This window comes from Nicotiana sylvestris, chromosome 9 (genome assembly GCF_000393655.2).
Source record: "Nicotiana sylvestris chromosome 9, ASM39365v2, whole genome shotgun sequence".
Taxonomy (NCBI): Eukaryota; Viridiplantae; Streptophyta; class Magnoliopsida; order Solanales; family Solanaceae; genus Nicotiana; species Nicotiana sylvestris.
The window spans coordinates 186,106,014-186,122,198 of NC_091065.1; the positions used below are offsets into that span (position 1 = coordinate 186,106,014).

The window sequence follows — 16,185 nt, forward strand, 5'->3', positions numbered from 1 at the left end:
TAACCCGTTTTTGATCTGTCTCAAATACGGGTCAGGTCATATATTTTATCCGTTTTTTGAATTACCCATTTTCGACCCGCTCATATCCAACCGACTTGCCCGTTTGCGACCCCTATATGATTATCATTTACACTATGTGCTGACAACAACATTCTTTCCTGAAAGGTTGTAATGGCTTAAAGAGGCAGGCACGCACGCATGGGCAGAGACAGTGACTGTGAGTAGACATAGTCAAACGTACGTAAAAGCGCGTCCCAAACGAGTGATCAGGAAAAAATGGTGGTTGTGATGTTACCTAAAAAAACTGAAACAAACAGAAAAACTTTTCTTAGAGAGAGAAAACAAGAGAGAGAAAGCTTTTTTCTCCTTTTTCCTCAATCCTCTTTCTCAGAGGTGGTCGAAGAGAGGTTCCTCTTCTAAGATCATCCTGAAAAGAGCACTCAATATAACAAAAACAAAAAAATTAAAAAAAAAATTAAAGCTAGAATCTTTGTTACCAGCATAATTTTCTTTGGATTTTTAATTCTACATTCCATAATATTCCCACATTCTGCATTTGCTTAATTTGTTTGAAAATTTCAAGAATTTCATTTTCTGGTAATTTTTAATCTTTACCCTTCATTCCCTTTTGGTTTTTATTTTTGTTTTTTCATTATTTTAAAGAATCTTTAAAATTCTGTTAATTGCTTGTAAATACAGTTATTCTCTGATCACCTTTTAGCCTTTAATTCTTTCAAAAAGAAAAAAAAAATAATTTTTGCTAATTCTTCTTATTTCTGTGTCTGCATTTTCAGCAAAAGATTGAATCTTGGAAATTTGACGACTCGGGGTTTACAAATAATGGTGAAAACAGAGGTATTATAGCCTAAGTATGAAAAAAGAGAGATCCCATTATGGTTAATTATATGAAATATGGCTAATATGTTTTTTTCTTTTGTTTGTAATTCTTTTTGTTTTTTGTGTCTAGTATAGAGTTGTGCAGATAAGCAAATGTGTGATTCTGTGTCCGAGTGATTTGTTATTGCTCGGAGGAGAGTCATTGTTTCATACGAAAAAGCTGGCGATTTTGTGTGAGATTTTGTATAGAGTTCTGGCTTTTGGCAGAAATTATTACTGCCTTAACATATGGTTTTGCAAGCAATGAGGGGTAGATGGAACATTTATGGAATCAAGTTGTTGTCTTATTTCTCCATTTTGATTCTTCTTTTGGAGGTTCATGGATGTTGTGCTCTCAATTCTGAAGGTAATTTACTATTGTCTTTGTGTTTCTACATTGGCTATTCTCTAGCTTTGTGCGCAGAGGTGGACCTATGTGTTATATTGAGGGGTCACTGGACCCCGTAAGCTTCAACGGAAATCCTGTATATGTATATGCATATACCTTAAAAATGGTTAATTTAAAGTACCTGGCACCCTGAACAACCTATAGGGGGCACTGGTTGAGCAAAATACTTTGCCACCGTCGTATAAAAATCCCAAGTCCGCCTCTGTTCGGGCGGCAGAGCTAGGTTGGAGGTAGGGGGTTCAATTGAATCCCATTCGTTGAAAAATTATATCATGCAAATAGGGCAAAAACTAGATTTTTTTTTGAAATTTTATATAAGCTGTTGAATCCCTTTGGCATAAACGGAAGTTCTAGTAAAACCGCAAAGGGGGTTTAAAAATTAGTTCAGGTCAGAAGTTCAAATCCTAAGTATGATATTATTGAATCCCCTTGTATAAAATCTTGGCTTCACCACTGCTTTGACCGTTTTTGGGTACTCTCTACCTCCTACTAGCGTAGGTACCGGTAACTATGGCAATCGAGGCTTAGGCATATGAGTACGAAATCACTTAGTGATTTTTGTCTCTACAGGGAATTGAGCCTTGGTCTTCCATGATTTTAATCACTTAGGGCTGCGGTTTTTGTCTCCGTGGCCTGCGGGCTATCCTCTAGGCTCTTTTTGTCTATCAAGTTTTGGCTTATTCTTCGTTTTGCATACTGTTGATTTGAGAAACAGGATTGGCATTGTTGGAATTCAAATTGAAAGTTGATTCTGATCCAAATGGAGTTCTTGAAAACTGGAATGCTGATGACTGCGACCCGTGCATGTGGTGTGGTGTCGAGTGTTTGGATGGTAAAGTGAAAACGCTGTAAGTCTCTTGTTATGCAGGCTCGCACTTTCTAGTTGAGATTGTTTTGACAATAAACTTTCTCTATTGGTTAGTGCTAATTGATTTGATTCTATAACCTATTACCTATTTGTTGAACTAATAATGATAAACCAAGTGCAACACACTAAATTCGTTTGTTTAGACTATTGTGATACTTCTTATGTCGTTAAACTAGTCGCCCTTTCTTTTTCGCTTGGTTCAGAAATCTCCATGGAGGTTCTTTGGAAGGAATACTGGCATCGGAGCTTGGAAATCTTACTCACTTGAGATCGCTGTGAGCTTTTGCCATACTAATGTGCCTTTCTTTTGAAGCTCTTGCTCATTAAATCTTATATGGTGTTCTACCTAAACTGTCTATAGTGTTTGGTGTTTGAATTAAAGCTTTCATCATCTTGTATTCTGTATTTTACATTGTTCTGTGCATAAGTTGTTTTCGAATCTTAACTGTATTTCTTCTTGCTCTCTGATTGCTTTCGCAGCGTGCTCTCAGGAAACCATTTCTTTGGTGCTATTCCTAAAGAATTTGGACGACTCAATAGGCTTGAAGTACTTGACTTGAGCGATAATAATTTGAGTGGAACAATTCCAGCAGAAATAGGAGACTTACAATCACTAAGAATCTTGTGAGTCAATGATTTATCATGTGCACGCGGATCTGTACATAGGCGTGCACATTCGTGCTGCAGAAGTGATGTCAAAATGCTCATCAACTGTGTTTAATTCTTTCTTCTCAGGTTGATTCGTAACAACAAATTTGAAGAGAGTGTTCCTTTGGAAATTGGGAAGCTTCATTTAGTCTCGGAATTGCAATATGATGAGAATCTCACTTCTGGTTTTGCTTCCGGAACTCGTTGCATTAGAAAATTTCGGCATTGGTAGGATTTCTTTAGTTTTCTGATACCATGTCTTATTCAGTGTCCTTTTTACATAGTTATGGTCAATCTATGTGGTAAAATATATATAGGGGAGCCTTGGCGTAACTGGTAATATTGTTGCCATGTGCCCAGCAGGTCACGGGTTCGAGCTGTGGTAACAGCCTCTTGTAGAAATGCAGAGTAAGGCTGCGCACAATAGACCCCTGTGGTCCTGACCTTCCTCGGACGCCGCGCATAGCAGGAGCTTAGTGCACCGGGCTGCCCTTTTTATGTGGCCACTAAAAATATATATAAGCCAATAGTTTAATTTCTGTAAATGCTCATTATATTGAAAAACACCAGCTATTTGATCTACTTCATTTCTCAATAGTTTTTCTCTGATAATTTTGATGCCTGTTTCCGGCAGCATTTGGCATGGCAGCATGAGACCATTCAAGACGATAAATTCCTTTATCGAACCGATAAAAGGAACACTTTTCCGTTACCTCAGTTTCTTCCAATTGTAAGTAATTAACTATGTTGTAACATAACGTGTTCGTCATTAAGTTTTTTCATTGAGAAGCATTTTTTTTTCAATAGGCAATCCCCTGGAGAGGGCTTTTTGGATGACCATAAAGAGGAGATTGCACGACGTAAGTTAGGTGAACAATCCAGTAATCTTGCTGCTGCTCCTGCTAATATTAAAGGACCATTGGGTCCTGTTATTCAAATGCCGAGTAGTAGAAGTAGTGGTTCATTTCGCGCGGTGCCAAATACCGATGGAACAACTCCTACAAACTTACCTTTCTCACCTCCACAGCATGAGTCTCAAGACAGATTAAATCCCGAGGGACAGCCTATGAGTGCTTTTAAACAACCAACTAATAGTCAAGCTCCACCTCCCGAAAAATCTGAAAGTCCTTGGAAGTATGTAGTTGGGATTTTAGGTGGAGTATTTTTGCTCATTCTTGCCGTATCTGTGTTCTTAATCTGCCGAAGCAGAGCAGCTAGAACGATTGGTCCTTGGAAAACTGGATTGAGTGGACAGCTACAAAAAGCATTTGTTACAGGTATTTTGATCAAATTGTGTCAAAAATTGATACAGCTAATATTCTGATTTGTTGGCCTAAAACGGCCTAAGATACTCTTAACATGACGTTCTATTATCCGCTTTGGATAAACGAGCCCCACACCATCACTCTGCCATCGCCATACCCGTCTAGCCAAAGATGGGCTCTGATATCAGATGTTGGGCTCGACTAGCCCGAAAATACTCTCAACATGATATGATGTGTTTTGGGCCAAGGCCGCACGGTTTTCCTTAAAAGGTCTCACATCTACCTTATATGTAGGCTTCCAATCTTTGCAGCTACCAATGTGGAACTTTATTCTCATGCCGAACATGATTTCTGTCCCCACCCTCATACTAGTTGAAGCGTTAACAACCTTTCTCGCTGGTTGATATCAACCCATTAATCTATACTTATAACATGTTTAATTGAATAAAGGGAAGTACTGATATTTTTTCTCTTATAAGGAATTGAAGGACTAATATTCTTAGCGTAGCGTTTTTATATACCCCTTTTCACTATATCTTGCTTTTCAACAACAACTGTAGGAAGGTGAAATCCTTCATTTTACTGCGTGATAATTGATTTGCATTGTAATTATCTTGCTTGTGGAAACATTGTAGGGGTACCAAAACTAAACAGGTCCGAGCTCGAAACAGCATGCGAGGATTTTAGCAACATTATTACAAGCGGTAATTCATATATAGTACACAAAGGAACACTATCCAGCGGAGTGGAGATCGCCGTTATCTCAACTACAATAAGTTCTGTCAAAGATTGGTCCGTCCACTCAGAAACAGCCTTCAGGAAGAAAGTAAATCTTGCTTTTCTTTCACAAATATACAATCCCTGAAATCTTTTTCTGTCTCATACTTTACTTAGTTGATTATAAAACTCATAGATGTTTCTTATTGTTTTACCATAATAGATTGATACATTTTCAAGAGTGAACCACAAGAATTTTGTTAATCTTATTGGATATTGCGAGGAGGATGAACCTTTCACTCGGATGATGGTCTTTGAGTATGCTCCTAACGGAACTCTTTTCGAACATCTTCATGGTAATTAAACTTTCTAGGAATTCATGTTTCAGTTTAATTGCCCAATATGCGAACTACATTTTTTTGCTGTTCCAGTTGAAGAAGCCGATCATCTTGACTGGTCTGCAAGAATGAGGACGATCATGGGTACAGCGTATTGTCTTCAGTACATGCATGATTTGAACCCGCCCGTGCCACATTCCAACTTGAATTCAAAGGCCATATTTTTGACCGACGATTATGCTGCTAAGGTCTGCTTTCTTATGTGTATATATCCCTCAATATGTCATCAAGAAACTATATCTACTATAAATGAAGTTTGGAACACTTGTATTGTATACAATGTGGAAGTAAATCCGTAATTTTTCGTTTTTCAGATTACAGAAACTGATTTCTGGTCAGAACTAACAGCCAAGTCAAAGTCCTCTAGTGATGATTTAGAGAACTCTGAGCTGCCGCCGCTTGCTGATCCCGAAATGAATGTCTATAGTTTTGGGATTCTTTTACTAGAAATTATTTCTGGAAAATCGCCTTATTCAGAAGAAAAGGAGTCGCTTCTGAACTGGGTAAATTTCCATCTATTCTATATCATAATATGCTTCCTTTATTCTCTTATGAGTCGTTTGGTACGCGGATTAGATAATTCCGGGATTATAATCCCAGGATTATAATCCCTGAACTAAATTATTCCACTTGAGAGGTGGGATAAACTGATCCCAAGTTTGATGGGATAAGGTGGAATATCCAGTATTAAGTCTGAGATTAAATTTATACCATGTTTGGTTGATGATATAAATTTATCCTGGAATAAATTTGTACTATCAATCAAACATGATATATATTTAATCCTTTACCTTATCCCACCTTATCCCGCGTACCAAACGACCCCTTAGTTCTTGACTATGTTCCCTAGGCTGCAATTCTTGTTTCCGCTAGAAACGGAGGCGGATCCAAGATTGTATGAGTTCAACCTTTGAGATTTTTCGCCTTGAACCTATTATATTTTTAACATTATGGGTTCAAACCTACCATCTGTTGCAATTTTAATGGTTTTATACATATAAATTTATACTCCGCATTGAAAGTACTAGGTTCAAATGAACCGGACGCGATTCTCTAACCCCCCCCCCCCCCGGCAAGAGCCAGAGGCGGATCTAAGATATGGTTCAGTTGGTTCATTTGAATCTATTGCTTTCGTCTCGATCCATAAGTATATATGCAAAAAACTTTATGTTTGTGTGTATGCGAGTGCGTACATAAATTAGGCTCATTCTGAACCTGCTGACAACAGGTCCTAGATTCGCTTCTGGCTAGAGCAGTATTTGTCAAACTTCATTCTCTTACAATTCATAACAACATAACTGTTTCCTTGTTTTAGGCGGCGAAATATCGTCATGATAAGCAGAATATCATCTCATTGGTGGATCCAACATTGAAATCTTTCAAGAATAATGAGCTTATGGTTATTTGTGAGGTAATTGAACAATGCCTACAAGAAGATCCAAGGAAAAGACCAACTATAGGAGAAGTCATTGCAAAACTAAGGGAAGCAATTGATGTATCACCAAATGCTGCAGTTCCAAGACTTTCTCCTCTCTGGTGGGCTGAACTTGAGTTATTGTCAAGTGAGGCAGCTTAATCTGGCTTAATTTACCTGTCTACTTTGTAAGTTCGAGTACGTGTTGCGCGCTTTGCTACGTATGAATACACGAATACATCATTTCTCGTAAATCCCCCTCGTAGTTGTATTTAATTGTCCTCTGTATTATTTATTATTTATATTGGTTTGTTCTTTTATTGTTGGAGTGACAAGTTCAGTTAGGATTCATATAGCTGATCTCAGCTTGGTTGGGATTGAGACGTAGTTGCTTTGTATATTGCATGTCTGCTTTGTAAGTCGAGCGTTGCTATTTTGCTATGTATGTATGAATAGACGAATACATCCTTTCTCTTAAACCCTCCTCATAGTCGTATTTATATTGGTGTAGTTGCTGTTGTATAGTGGTATATTCTTTTGATGTGTTTTCTTTGCCATGAATTGCATTTCTACCTTTTCAGTGGGATAACTTATAGTGTATGCCCTTTTATGATCAAGAATATATATATATATATACTAGAGAGGTGATGCCCGTGCATAGCACGGGCCGACATATTAGGTATTTAGTTTATGCACATGCCTACTTGTTAGGTATTTACAACAACAACAACAACCCAGTATAATCCCACTTATTGGGGTCTGGGGAGGGTAGTGTGTATGCAGACCTTACCCCTACCCTAGGGTAGAGAGACTGTTTCCAAAATAGACCTCCAACATCCTTCCCTCCAAGAACTTCCCACCTTGTTAGGTATTTAGTTTCTTTTAAACTATGGTGGTGACGGTATATTCAACGCTTCTTATAGAAATTAAAATTAAAAATTTTCTCAGTTAGCTCACTTTTCTTAACCAAGCAAGAATACTCATCTTTCTTCTATAGTTCTATTATTTCTATCATGTTGTACTCGTTGTTGTTGCTGTACTCGTGAACTCCTGCTCAGAGGGAACACATAACCATGTCATCAGGATTCTAGAGTCTCGAGCTTTATGAGTGTCTGATGCATTTGGCAATTTAGCCGCAATGGGTTGCTGCATCATAAGGAGCAGTCGGAGGAATAACTATTCTTGAATGATTATAATTTAGTGCAAACTCATTCTTTGTATGTTCCACTAAACATAAAAAACAATTAGTATCTAAGATTAATAACAACGATAAACTGGCCAACATAATTATCACTTTCCGAACACAAATTAATAAACCTTTTAATCTTTTCCACTTCCAGTTCTTCAACTCATCGGTACATGCAAAACGAAGAGAGAGATTGTTGCACATGTTAAGAAGGAAATAGATTTTACTAAATCATTGAGTCCATTTGAATACAGAAGAATCAATCTTTCTGTAACTTTTTTTCTCCTTGTTTCTCCACAAACTTATTTGACCACAAAGCTCACAACACGTCTTCGCTTCTGATTCCTTTAATGTTGGCCAATAGGTTCATATGTGAATTTCCTTTCAGCCACAATTTGATTGTAGCCTTCAAACAACTCTGCTAAATGCAAAATAGATAGTCAAAGAATAGTGCTTTCCTACAAAAGAAATTTAACGACAAAATCCTGTCCCAGACATCAAAGAGAGAAAACTGTAAGTTTTAACTTTATGTGGCATCATAGAGACATCCTCTGTAATCTCTTAAACATAACATGGAAATACAGTTAATATGAAAAATTGAACTTATTTTCCTTTCATTCATATCATGTTATCATGTGACAGAACCAAGTGTCATTAACTCATAATTGTAATATGACAAATCAGGTGATACTTGACATGTATGTATAGTACTGAGTAAGCCAACAGGAAATTCGTTAGTGCTAAATTGAACAATATTCAATAAGCTTTCTCACCTTAAAGGAGTTTTACATCCATAGAACTCTAACATTCACAGCCACAAATATTGAATAGTATAAGCAACTGGTTACATGTAATATCACTTATAAGGGTTATGTTTTTTGCTCAAATTGTTACTTTTAGACCATAGCTCATGCCTTGAACAAATTCAAATGTCAAGCACATATATCATACAAAAAGAAAAGTATTCATGCACAGATAGGTCATGTCTTACTACAGAAATCTTTTGAATCTCCAGCAGAAACATTCAAGGTTTCATCTTTGATAAGGTAGAACATTTAAGGTTTCGACCTCTAAGCAAAATTTTGACAGAAAAAAAGCTTAGAAATATATTTCGTTACCTCCTTCTGTAGTAATGCCAAGAAATGCTTAAAACGTTAAAGCTCCCGTAGTACATTATTCCTCTAACAAAAAAGAATATATACTAACTATAAATAATCAATAGAAAAGCTTTCATTTCTCTAACTGAAAAGAATATACACTAACTATAAATAATCAATAGAAAAGATTTCAAGTGTAAAAGAATATAACAGAAAAAGTCTCTCAAGTTGCCTATTCCATGGAGAGCTTGTTAGTCGAAAAACTATCAATCTTGTTTAGACAAACAACAAAATTAACATTCTAACCTTGTGTAGAAACGAAAAAAGAATCTCCCTTCACGAGAGCAATTACTCCATCAACTCATGAAAAATGCTGCGACGTTCTTGTTAACAGGATTATCGTTCTTTAGCTTTCCAGAAAAGTATGTGTTTGAAATCAGGGGAATAGGTTTTTAGCATTAAATTCACTATACTTAGCATAAGGGCAGTAGAAAATACGAGTTCATAGTTGTACAATCCATTGTCATTTGATGTCATACCAACTTATAAAATTACAAATGCACAAAACACCTATATACAAGTTCAAGTGCAAAGTTTTGCAGAATAAATTCATTCTAAGTATCTCCTTTGAAACTTATCCCTCCAATATTGGTTAATGTACATAAATATTACAAGTTATATGTTTATTGTGTATATTTTTTGACGATGCCAAACCAGATAGCATGTAGGAAAGCGTTCACATGGGAGAAACTAAGTAAATATCCACGGAGAGGGGGAGGGAGGGAAGGAAGGAGGGAGGGAGTGAGGGAGGGAAGGAAGGAGGGAGGGAGAGATTTGGTCGTCCTTAATCTTTTGTGAACTCTCACAACTGGAAGGCTACAATGTTACCATCTTTCATTAGACTATATCAAGAACTAACCTGAAATATGAAGTCATGGAAAATCTTCATACCTCATTTTTTTCAAGAAGGTAACATAAAATTTTATGGCTCGTTTGTGGAACTGACTATAAATTTGTGATCCTAAGTGTATTCGCAGATAAGCAATAAAGCCCTTTATAGAAAAGCTACTGTAATTTGTTGCTAAGCATCTCATTCGACTGCCTAATTTTCTTGCATTGATTGTAGAAGTTGAACTAATTGATGAACTATAAATCAATTTGCATAGTTACTTATAGGAACATTTTAACCAAGTTCTCTTCATTGTGATTTTCAAGCTGCTAAAGATTACTGATAATTTCAGGCTTAAATACCGTACATAGACATTACACTACATAAAATTGAGACTAAGGCTCTCTGCAAGCTTATCATATATTCATCTCATATTACTGATCCTAACAAAGATCAATTGTGATGGATCTGACAAATACTACTATTTTGTGGAGCGAAGTTGACTAACCTTCCATGGTGCCAGCAATCCTATGAAGTCTGGAAACCTTCAATCACAAATTAAGTACACCTCAATCATCACTTAAGGCGTTGGTTATTTCAGCTGGTCCCTCTGTCATATTTGAAAATAATCAAAATAAGATTTGTGAACTCCATTACACCAAATAAAATGAGTTAGACATATCATCAAACACTTTGGATGCATAATCCACTTCAACAACTACAGTATTATTTATGTTCACATTAAACAAAAACAAAGCAATGAATACAAGTGGCTGAAAAATATTAAAATATGCAGGTGTGATATTGTCTTATGTTTTTTCCTTTAGAAGAGATTGGAACACAAGCCGGTGAAGCATATACATCAGGCATATATTGGAACACCAGAATATTAACAACAACAACAACCCAGTATAATCTCACTTAGTGTGCATGCAGACATTACCTGTAAAGAGACTATTTCCAAATAGAAATCCAGACATACTTCCTCCAAAGAACTTCTTACCCTGCTCTTGGACACTCCAACTCACCTTGTTCTTGGGACACTCCAACTCAAAACCTCTCGGTAGACTATTAAGTGGGATGGAAAAGAATAGTTCTACACGTGTTTATAAAGTAGTACACGCCTTACAGAATAGTAGCAGTAAATGCTTGGATGACAGCAAAATTACAATATTACCCTAAAAGACTCCACAGTTTTGTAAATACTATTCTTATTGCTTATTATACAACCACATATTGCAGTGTTCGTACACTTCTTCACATTTATATATATATATATATATATATATCCGTTGTTCTTTGTTTCCTCTGCAAAGATTCTTGAAATTAAAATAAGCAGATCTTATCTAATTTTTCTTGATTCTATGTTTTTGTCAAACTTTTATCTGGTTTATATGGACCGTATGGAGTTTAAATACTACTGTTACACGATTTTTTTGTTTTTCATTTCAAATCTGAAATGTATTTTTTTTTTATATGTACAATTTACGCCATTAGGAGGCGTAGTCCTTATATTGCTCACCAAAAATTACAGCATAATAGAGGAGGGCAATTCAAGTTCAAAATCATGAATCGCATCCCAATTCAAGCTTAATGAACTTTAGAACTTCAACTTCGACATTTAATGTCGAAACTTATCAAATCTCGTCCGATTGATCTCAAATTTTGCACATAAGTCATATTCGACATTATGGACCTACTCCAACTTTCAAAATCGGTATTCGACTCCGATATCAAAATGTCCACTTTCGGTCAAACTTCTCAAAAACCGTCAAATTTCTAACTTTAGCCAAATGACTCCAAAAAACCCTACGGACCTCCGAATCTACTTCCGGACGCGCTCTCAATACCTGAATCACCATACGGAGTTATTCCCAGACTCGGAATCAAAAACAAACATCGATAACACTGAAATGCACTTCAACCCAAATTTATGAAATCCTTCCAAAAATTCTAACTTCCACAATAGGTGCCGAAATATTTCCGGATCATCCAAAACCTGATCCGGACATACGCCCAAGTCCAAAATTATCATACGAACCTATTGAAACCTTCAAATCCTAATTCTGAGGTCGTCTACTCAAAATCCAATCTTAGTCAATTCTTCCAACTTAAAGCTTTCGAAATGTAAATTTTCTTTCCAATTCAACTCCAAACTTTCTAAAATTCGATTCCGACCATGCATACAAGTCATAATACCTGAAGTGAAGTTGCTCATAGCCTCAAACCCCTGAACGACACACTAGAGCTCAAAACGACTGGTCGGGTCGTTACATTCTCTCATACTTAAACATACGTTCACCCTCGAACATGCTGAGAATTGCACTGGAGTAGTCTGAAATTACTGTTTAACACCTCGTGCACCTACCCGTGCTACCACAACTCAGTTGAGCACATTAGTTCGATCAAATCTGAAGATATCCTCTTTTATTTAGGCAAATAAGAATTAGAGCCCAGTTCCAACATCTGGAATTCTCTGTTAGGCCTGCTTCCAACATCTGAATGTCGTATCAATCACCACACGATGTACCAAAACATGACTGCACACCCTTGCTGAATTTACACCATGCACCACATCATTCACAAGACCATAATAACACTCTTTGGTCATAATAGCCGATATTTCCCGAATCTGATGCTCACAATGCACCCCATGACATATATAAATCTTGTTTCAACTCTTGCAATGCCTCCATGATGGAAGAGATGTGTAGAAATTCATAACCAACTGCCGAGTCAACAAATCATTGAGTCTATACTCTTGAAAAGAACCATTACCTCTTTCTGAACCAAATAATGGCATTTGCTCTTTAATATACTTCATATAATCCGATCGCACTGATCTTAGATCCAATAATCTCGTCTCACCCAGTACGAGTTGCTCAGGCAACAAGCCACCCCAGACATGACCAAAAAGTTTCACATGATGCCACAATGTGCCAATAGGCTACAAACTTGAATGTGATACATAAGGAAAATGAACTCTGGAAAGAGCCACTCAACCCACATAACTAATTGAACAACCTAAAGGATGTCATGGATCTTCTTCAAAAAATGGGAAACAAAACACACAAAAATAGATATAGGAGACTGTACTCAACATCATACTGTTGCGGCATGCAACTCGATCCAAGCAACATACCTGTGGCGGCGTGCCACCCGATCCACACATAAAATCTATATAAGGAGATACTTACAAAACTAGAATGCTCATTACTGCAAAATATCTGAATATTGGCCACAAGCACGCTAAGTGCATAATACCATCCATGGGGAGACAGATAGTGCCATACGCTATAAAACTCAAGCACAACTAAGGTGCGATATATGGTCTGAATCTCGAGAGCCATCCTGCTCACATAACACCATCGCTACGAGGAACCTCAACACATAAGAAATTTATCCAGTCGTTTCACAACTAACATGGCACAATGTAGTATTACATGAAATAGCCGACAATGAAATAACATCCAACATCCAAATACTCCTTCATAAGGAGCGCTATGTTAAAATGAACACAACCGGCCTGATATAGAGCCCATATTTATATTTAAATCCATCCACGAACCTCAAGCTGATTTTGATTGCACCGTACTATGCTAATAACCTTTCAAGGGTCCATAATAACCCTTTTTCATAACACACAAGAACAACCATCATAACCGAAACAAACTTCCACAGTCCACCAAATAATCAACCGAGCACCCTCTAGGTATAAATTCTCAAATTAGCAATATTACCATAATATTCATACTTGGTTTCAATCTTCAATCAATCAAGTGACTACATATCACACTTATACAATCTTTCCATGGGACACGCTCCCACGACCTTCTACACTAGGTAACAAGTCTGCACATCTATACCACCGACTGCACTAACGCTGTAAAGCAAATCAAGAATCCGCAACCAGTATGCAAAGACTCTTACACAAGACACCAATCTCAAGTGACGCTGAAGACAATACCAGCTTACCCTAAATATCTAAAAAACATTCCTGCTCATCCGAGCTCGTGACATCTTTGTCAACACCGAACCACAACCTTGACCCTCAACTTTCAAATTTCATGCCGTTCATTGCACCTAACATGCCCATACGCGATAGTACAAGAAGTTCATCATAACTCCTGAACCACTAATAGGGTAAACACTTCATCACATAGAAACTTTTTACTTAACTCATTCTAATAGAATCATAGCTATATGCGAGTGAATTCTCATAACCGTAGAACATCCAAATCCTCAAGTAGTGGTCTAAACCACCATAACCCTTCCGGGATCCGCCTACACATAACAAGCCAAAATACTTGGATATTTCTAAATAAAATCGATTATGTCGACCGTCAAGCCTCACTTACCGCCACAAATCACATGCATGACTTAATCACGCTAAAGGAACTGATCACCGCCACCCTTATGCCAATTCAACCATGGCTAACCAATATAACTTCTTCTAATTCATCCTTAACTTGCCTTAGAGATAATAATAGCTCCATTCCTTACAACACCAACCTAAATCTGCACTCATCTTGAGTGACCCCATTCCACAAGACCACATTGTCTCCAAACCCATGAACCATTTCATACCCTCCTTGCACGCACATTCGCATCTTTAACTGATACACCCTTTCTGATAATTCCTCTACGAATCTGAAGTCATTTTCTCTTTTCCCTCATAATGCTACACTGCCAGTCGAAAATATCATAGAACATTCCATGCCTCTTATCATAACCCGCTATAAAAGCTCGATTCTTAACCATACTGCGGGCTTAAAATTCTTAGGCACCATATTTTAACCTTTGAAATCGCTAGGACTGTTATTGAGAGTCACCCACTCTGGCTTGGTCCCGAATATAATCAACTCCAAGGCTCCACTGGTACATGAACACCCATCTTAATGAAGCACCCGACTGAATCACTTCCCTTGTAAATAATCTCTATACGAAGCATAAATCCTGAATTTTCCCAAAGCCCGAACATGAGTCAATAAGGCCAACTATAGCACACCTTTATCAATTCCTTTGCCCAAATTACCACCTATGTTCTTTTCCCTTAGTTGTAATAACTCACCAATATGCCGATAACCTGAAACCCCATGAGTAGATAACCATGCAACCCAATCGTAGGCGGTGGGACTCTCCCACTTACCTTGAAGCTACTATTATATAACTCTAGAACCCACCAAGATTTTTTCTTCATTATTGACATGATCTTGCATAACCAATACGCCAAATTCCTCGAAATCCTTCTATTAACATTTCATGAATAATCTGAATCTCTAGCAACATTCACATATTCGACCTCTTACTAGATAGTCAGTAAAATCCTTCGCAGAAGCTTCGCCCACGTGACCGCTGACCTGCTCACAGGAGATAACCCACATGTGAAAATTACATACCGACATCTTCTAATGTCTCTGCATGGGGTACAATCACTATGACATCAATAACCCATCTTGAGCCCGTTCTCATTCACCAACTATACTAGTCCGTTCACTCCTTATGGATATTAACTAAATATGCAACAATATCTTCCAATTCAAAGTTATATTGCATCCTTCTTCATATCAAGCAACTCCCTTTCTGTTGCATCCAATCTCCCACCGTACAATAGCCAATATTTCAAATTAAGCTCGTGGACCCAATCATCGTCCACTAAAATTCCCAAATCACTTTTCCTCAAGGTGTGTAGTTATCTTACCACTGAACCCATATGTTACTCTGTCACTCTCCCACTTTGGTCAAACTTACTCCTTTAAGCAACTACCCGACTTTCGCTTCTTACACCTGACCTTCTAGAAATTTAACCACCGTCTGACACTTTCCACATGTCCTTCCTCATCCTTTGCTGCCCAATTGTTGCCTTAAATCAATATCTATCCCTGTAGCACTTGAACCGATAGATAGCTACTAACTTCAACCCTTTCCGAAGATCCTCCTTCTCGAGCCGTCAACATTAGAAATACTTATTCAATCCTTAACCACCGTACCCCGCGATCTCTGACAGCCGCTTCTCCAATACTATCTCACAATATCCTGCCCCAATGGCGAATTGTAGAAGTTCATAACACCAGTGAACTTAACACATTCAATCGAGGACAACGACACCACGTCACAGATAAAAATTCCACCACACTAGAAAATACCAAGTCTTGTTACTCTATTAACCCAAACGTGAACATTTATAGTCCGATTGCCTTTCCTCCGTTGGATATAAAATACCAAATCTTTGAATCGTACTCTGAGTAGACCTCCTTTCAAGTCATTCACTGCCCCGACACATGGGCAAACATCCTACCTTCATATCAATACTGCGCGATAACCGTTCATGATCATCATAGCAACCTGTGCATAGCCTCAACGCTCTCAGAAGTACAACTACTGAGCTGAAACATCAGAATATCCTTCCGCAAGGCAA

At 37.5% G+C, this 16,185-nt stretch overlaps 1 protein-coding gene and 1 long non-coding RNA gene across 4 annotated transcripts; one reads left to right on the forward strand and one right to left on the reverse strand.

Annotated features, from left to right (window-relative positions):
• The first annotated feature begins 302 nt into the window (after positions 1 to 302).
• Positions 303 to 7,117, forward strand: LOC104239636 (protein MALE DISCOVERER 2-like). 2 transcript variants are annotated; one of them, XM_009794314.2, is made up of 14 exons: positions 303 to 597; positions 795 to 855; positions 968 to 1,243; positions 2,001 to 2,133; positions 2,357 to 2,428; positions 2,634 to 2,777; positions 2,889 to 3,029; positions 3,436 to 3,531; positions 3,609 to 4,078; positions 4,702 to 4,892; positions 5,007 to 5,139; positions 5,215 to 5,369; positions 5,496 to 5,684; positions 6,497 to 7,117. In XM_009794314.2, exons 3-14 carry the CDS (start codon positions 1,126 to 1,128, stop codon positions 6,755 to 6,757), a joined length of 2,103 nt encoding a protein of 700 aa, XP_009792616.1. In that variant the 5' UTR covers positions 303 to 597; positions 795 to 855; positions 968 to 1,125; the 3' UTR covers positions 6,758 to 7,117. The 2 variants fall into 2 exon arrangements, with proteins under 2 accessions (XP_009792616.1, XP_009792615.1); XM_009794313.2 differs by having other exon boundaries at positions 973 to 1,243.
• Positions 7,118 to 7,882: 765 nt separating this feature from the next.
• On the reverse strand, positions 7,883 to 10,981 carry LOC104239635 (uncharacterized). Of its 2 annotated transcripts, none has more exons than XR_714179.2 (3): positions 10,711 to 10,981; positions 8,900 to 10,377; positions 7,883 to 8,199 (listed from the first exon to the last, which is right to left on the reverse strand). It is a non-coding gene; the product is annotated as an uncharacterized lncRNA (long non-coding RNA). The 2 variants fall into 2 exon arrangements; XR_714180.2 differs by having other exon boundaries at positions 10,276 to 10,377; positions 10,711 to 10,979.
• Positions 10,982 to 16,185: the final 5,204 nt, after the last annotated feature.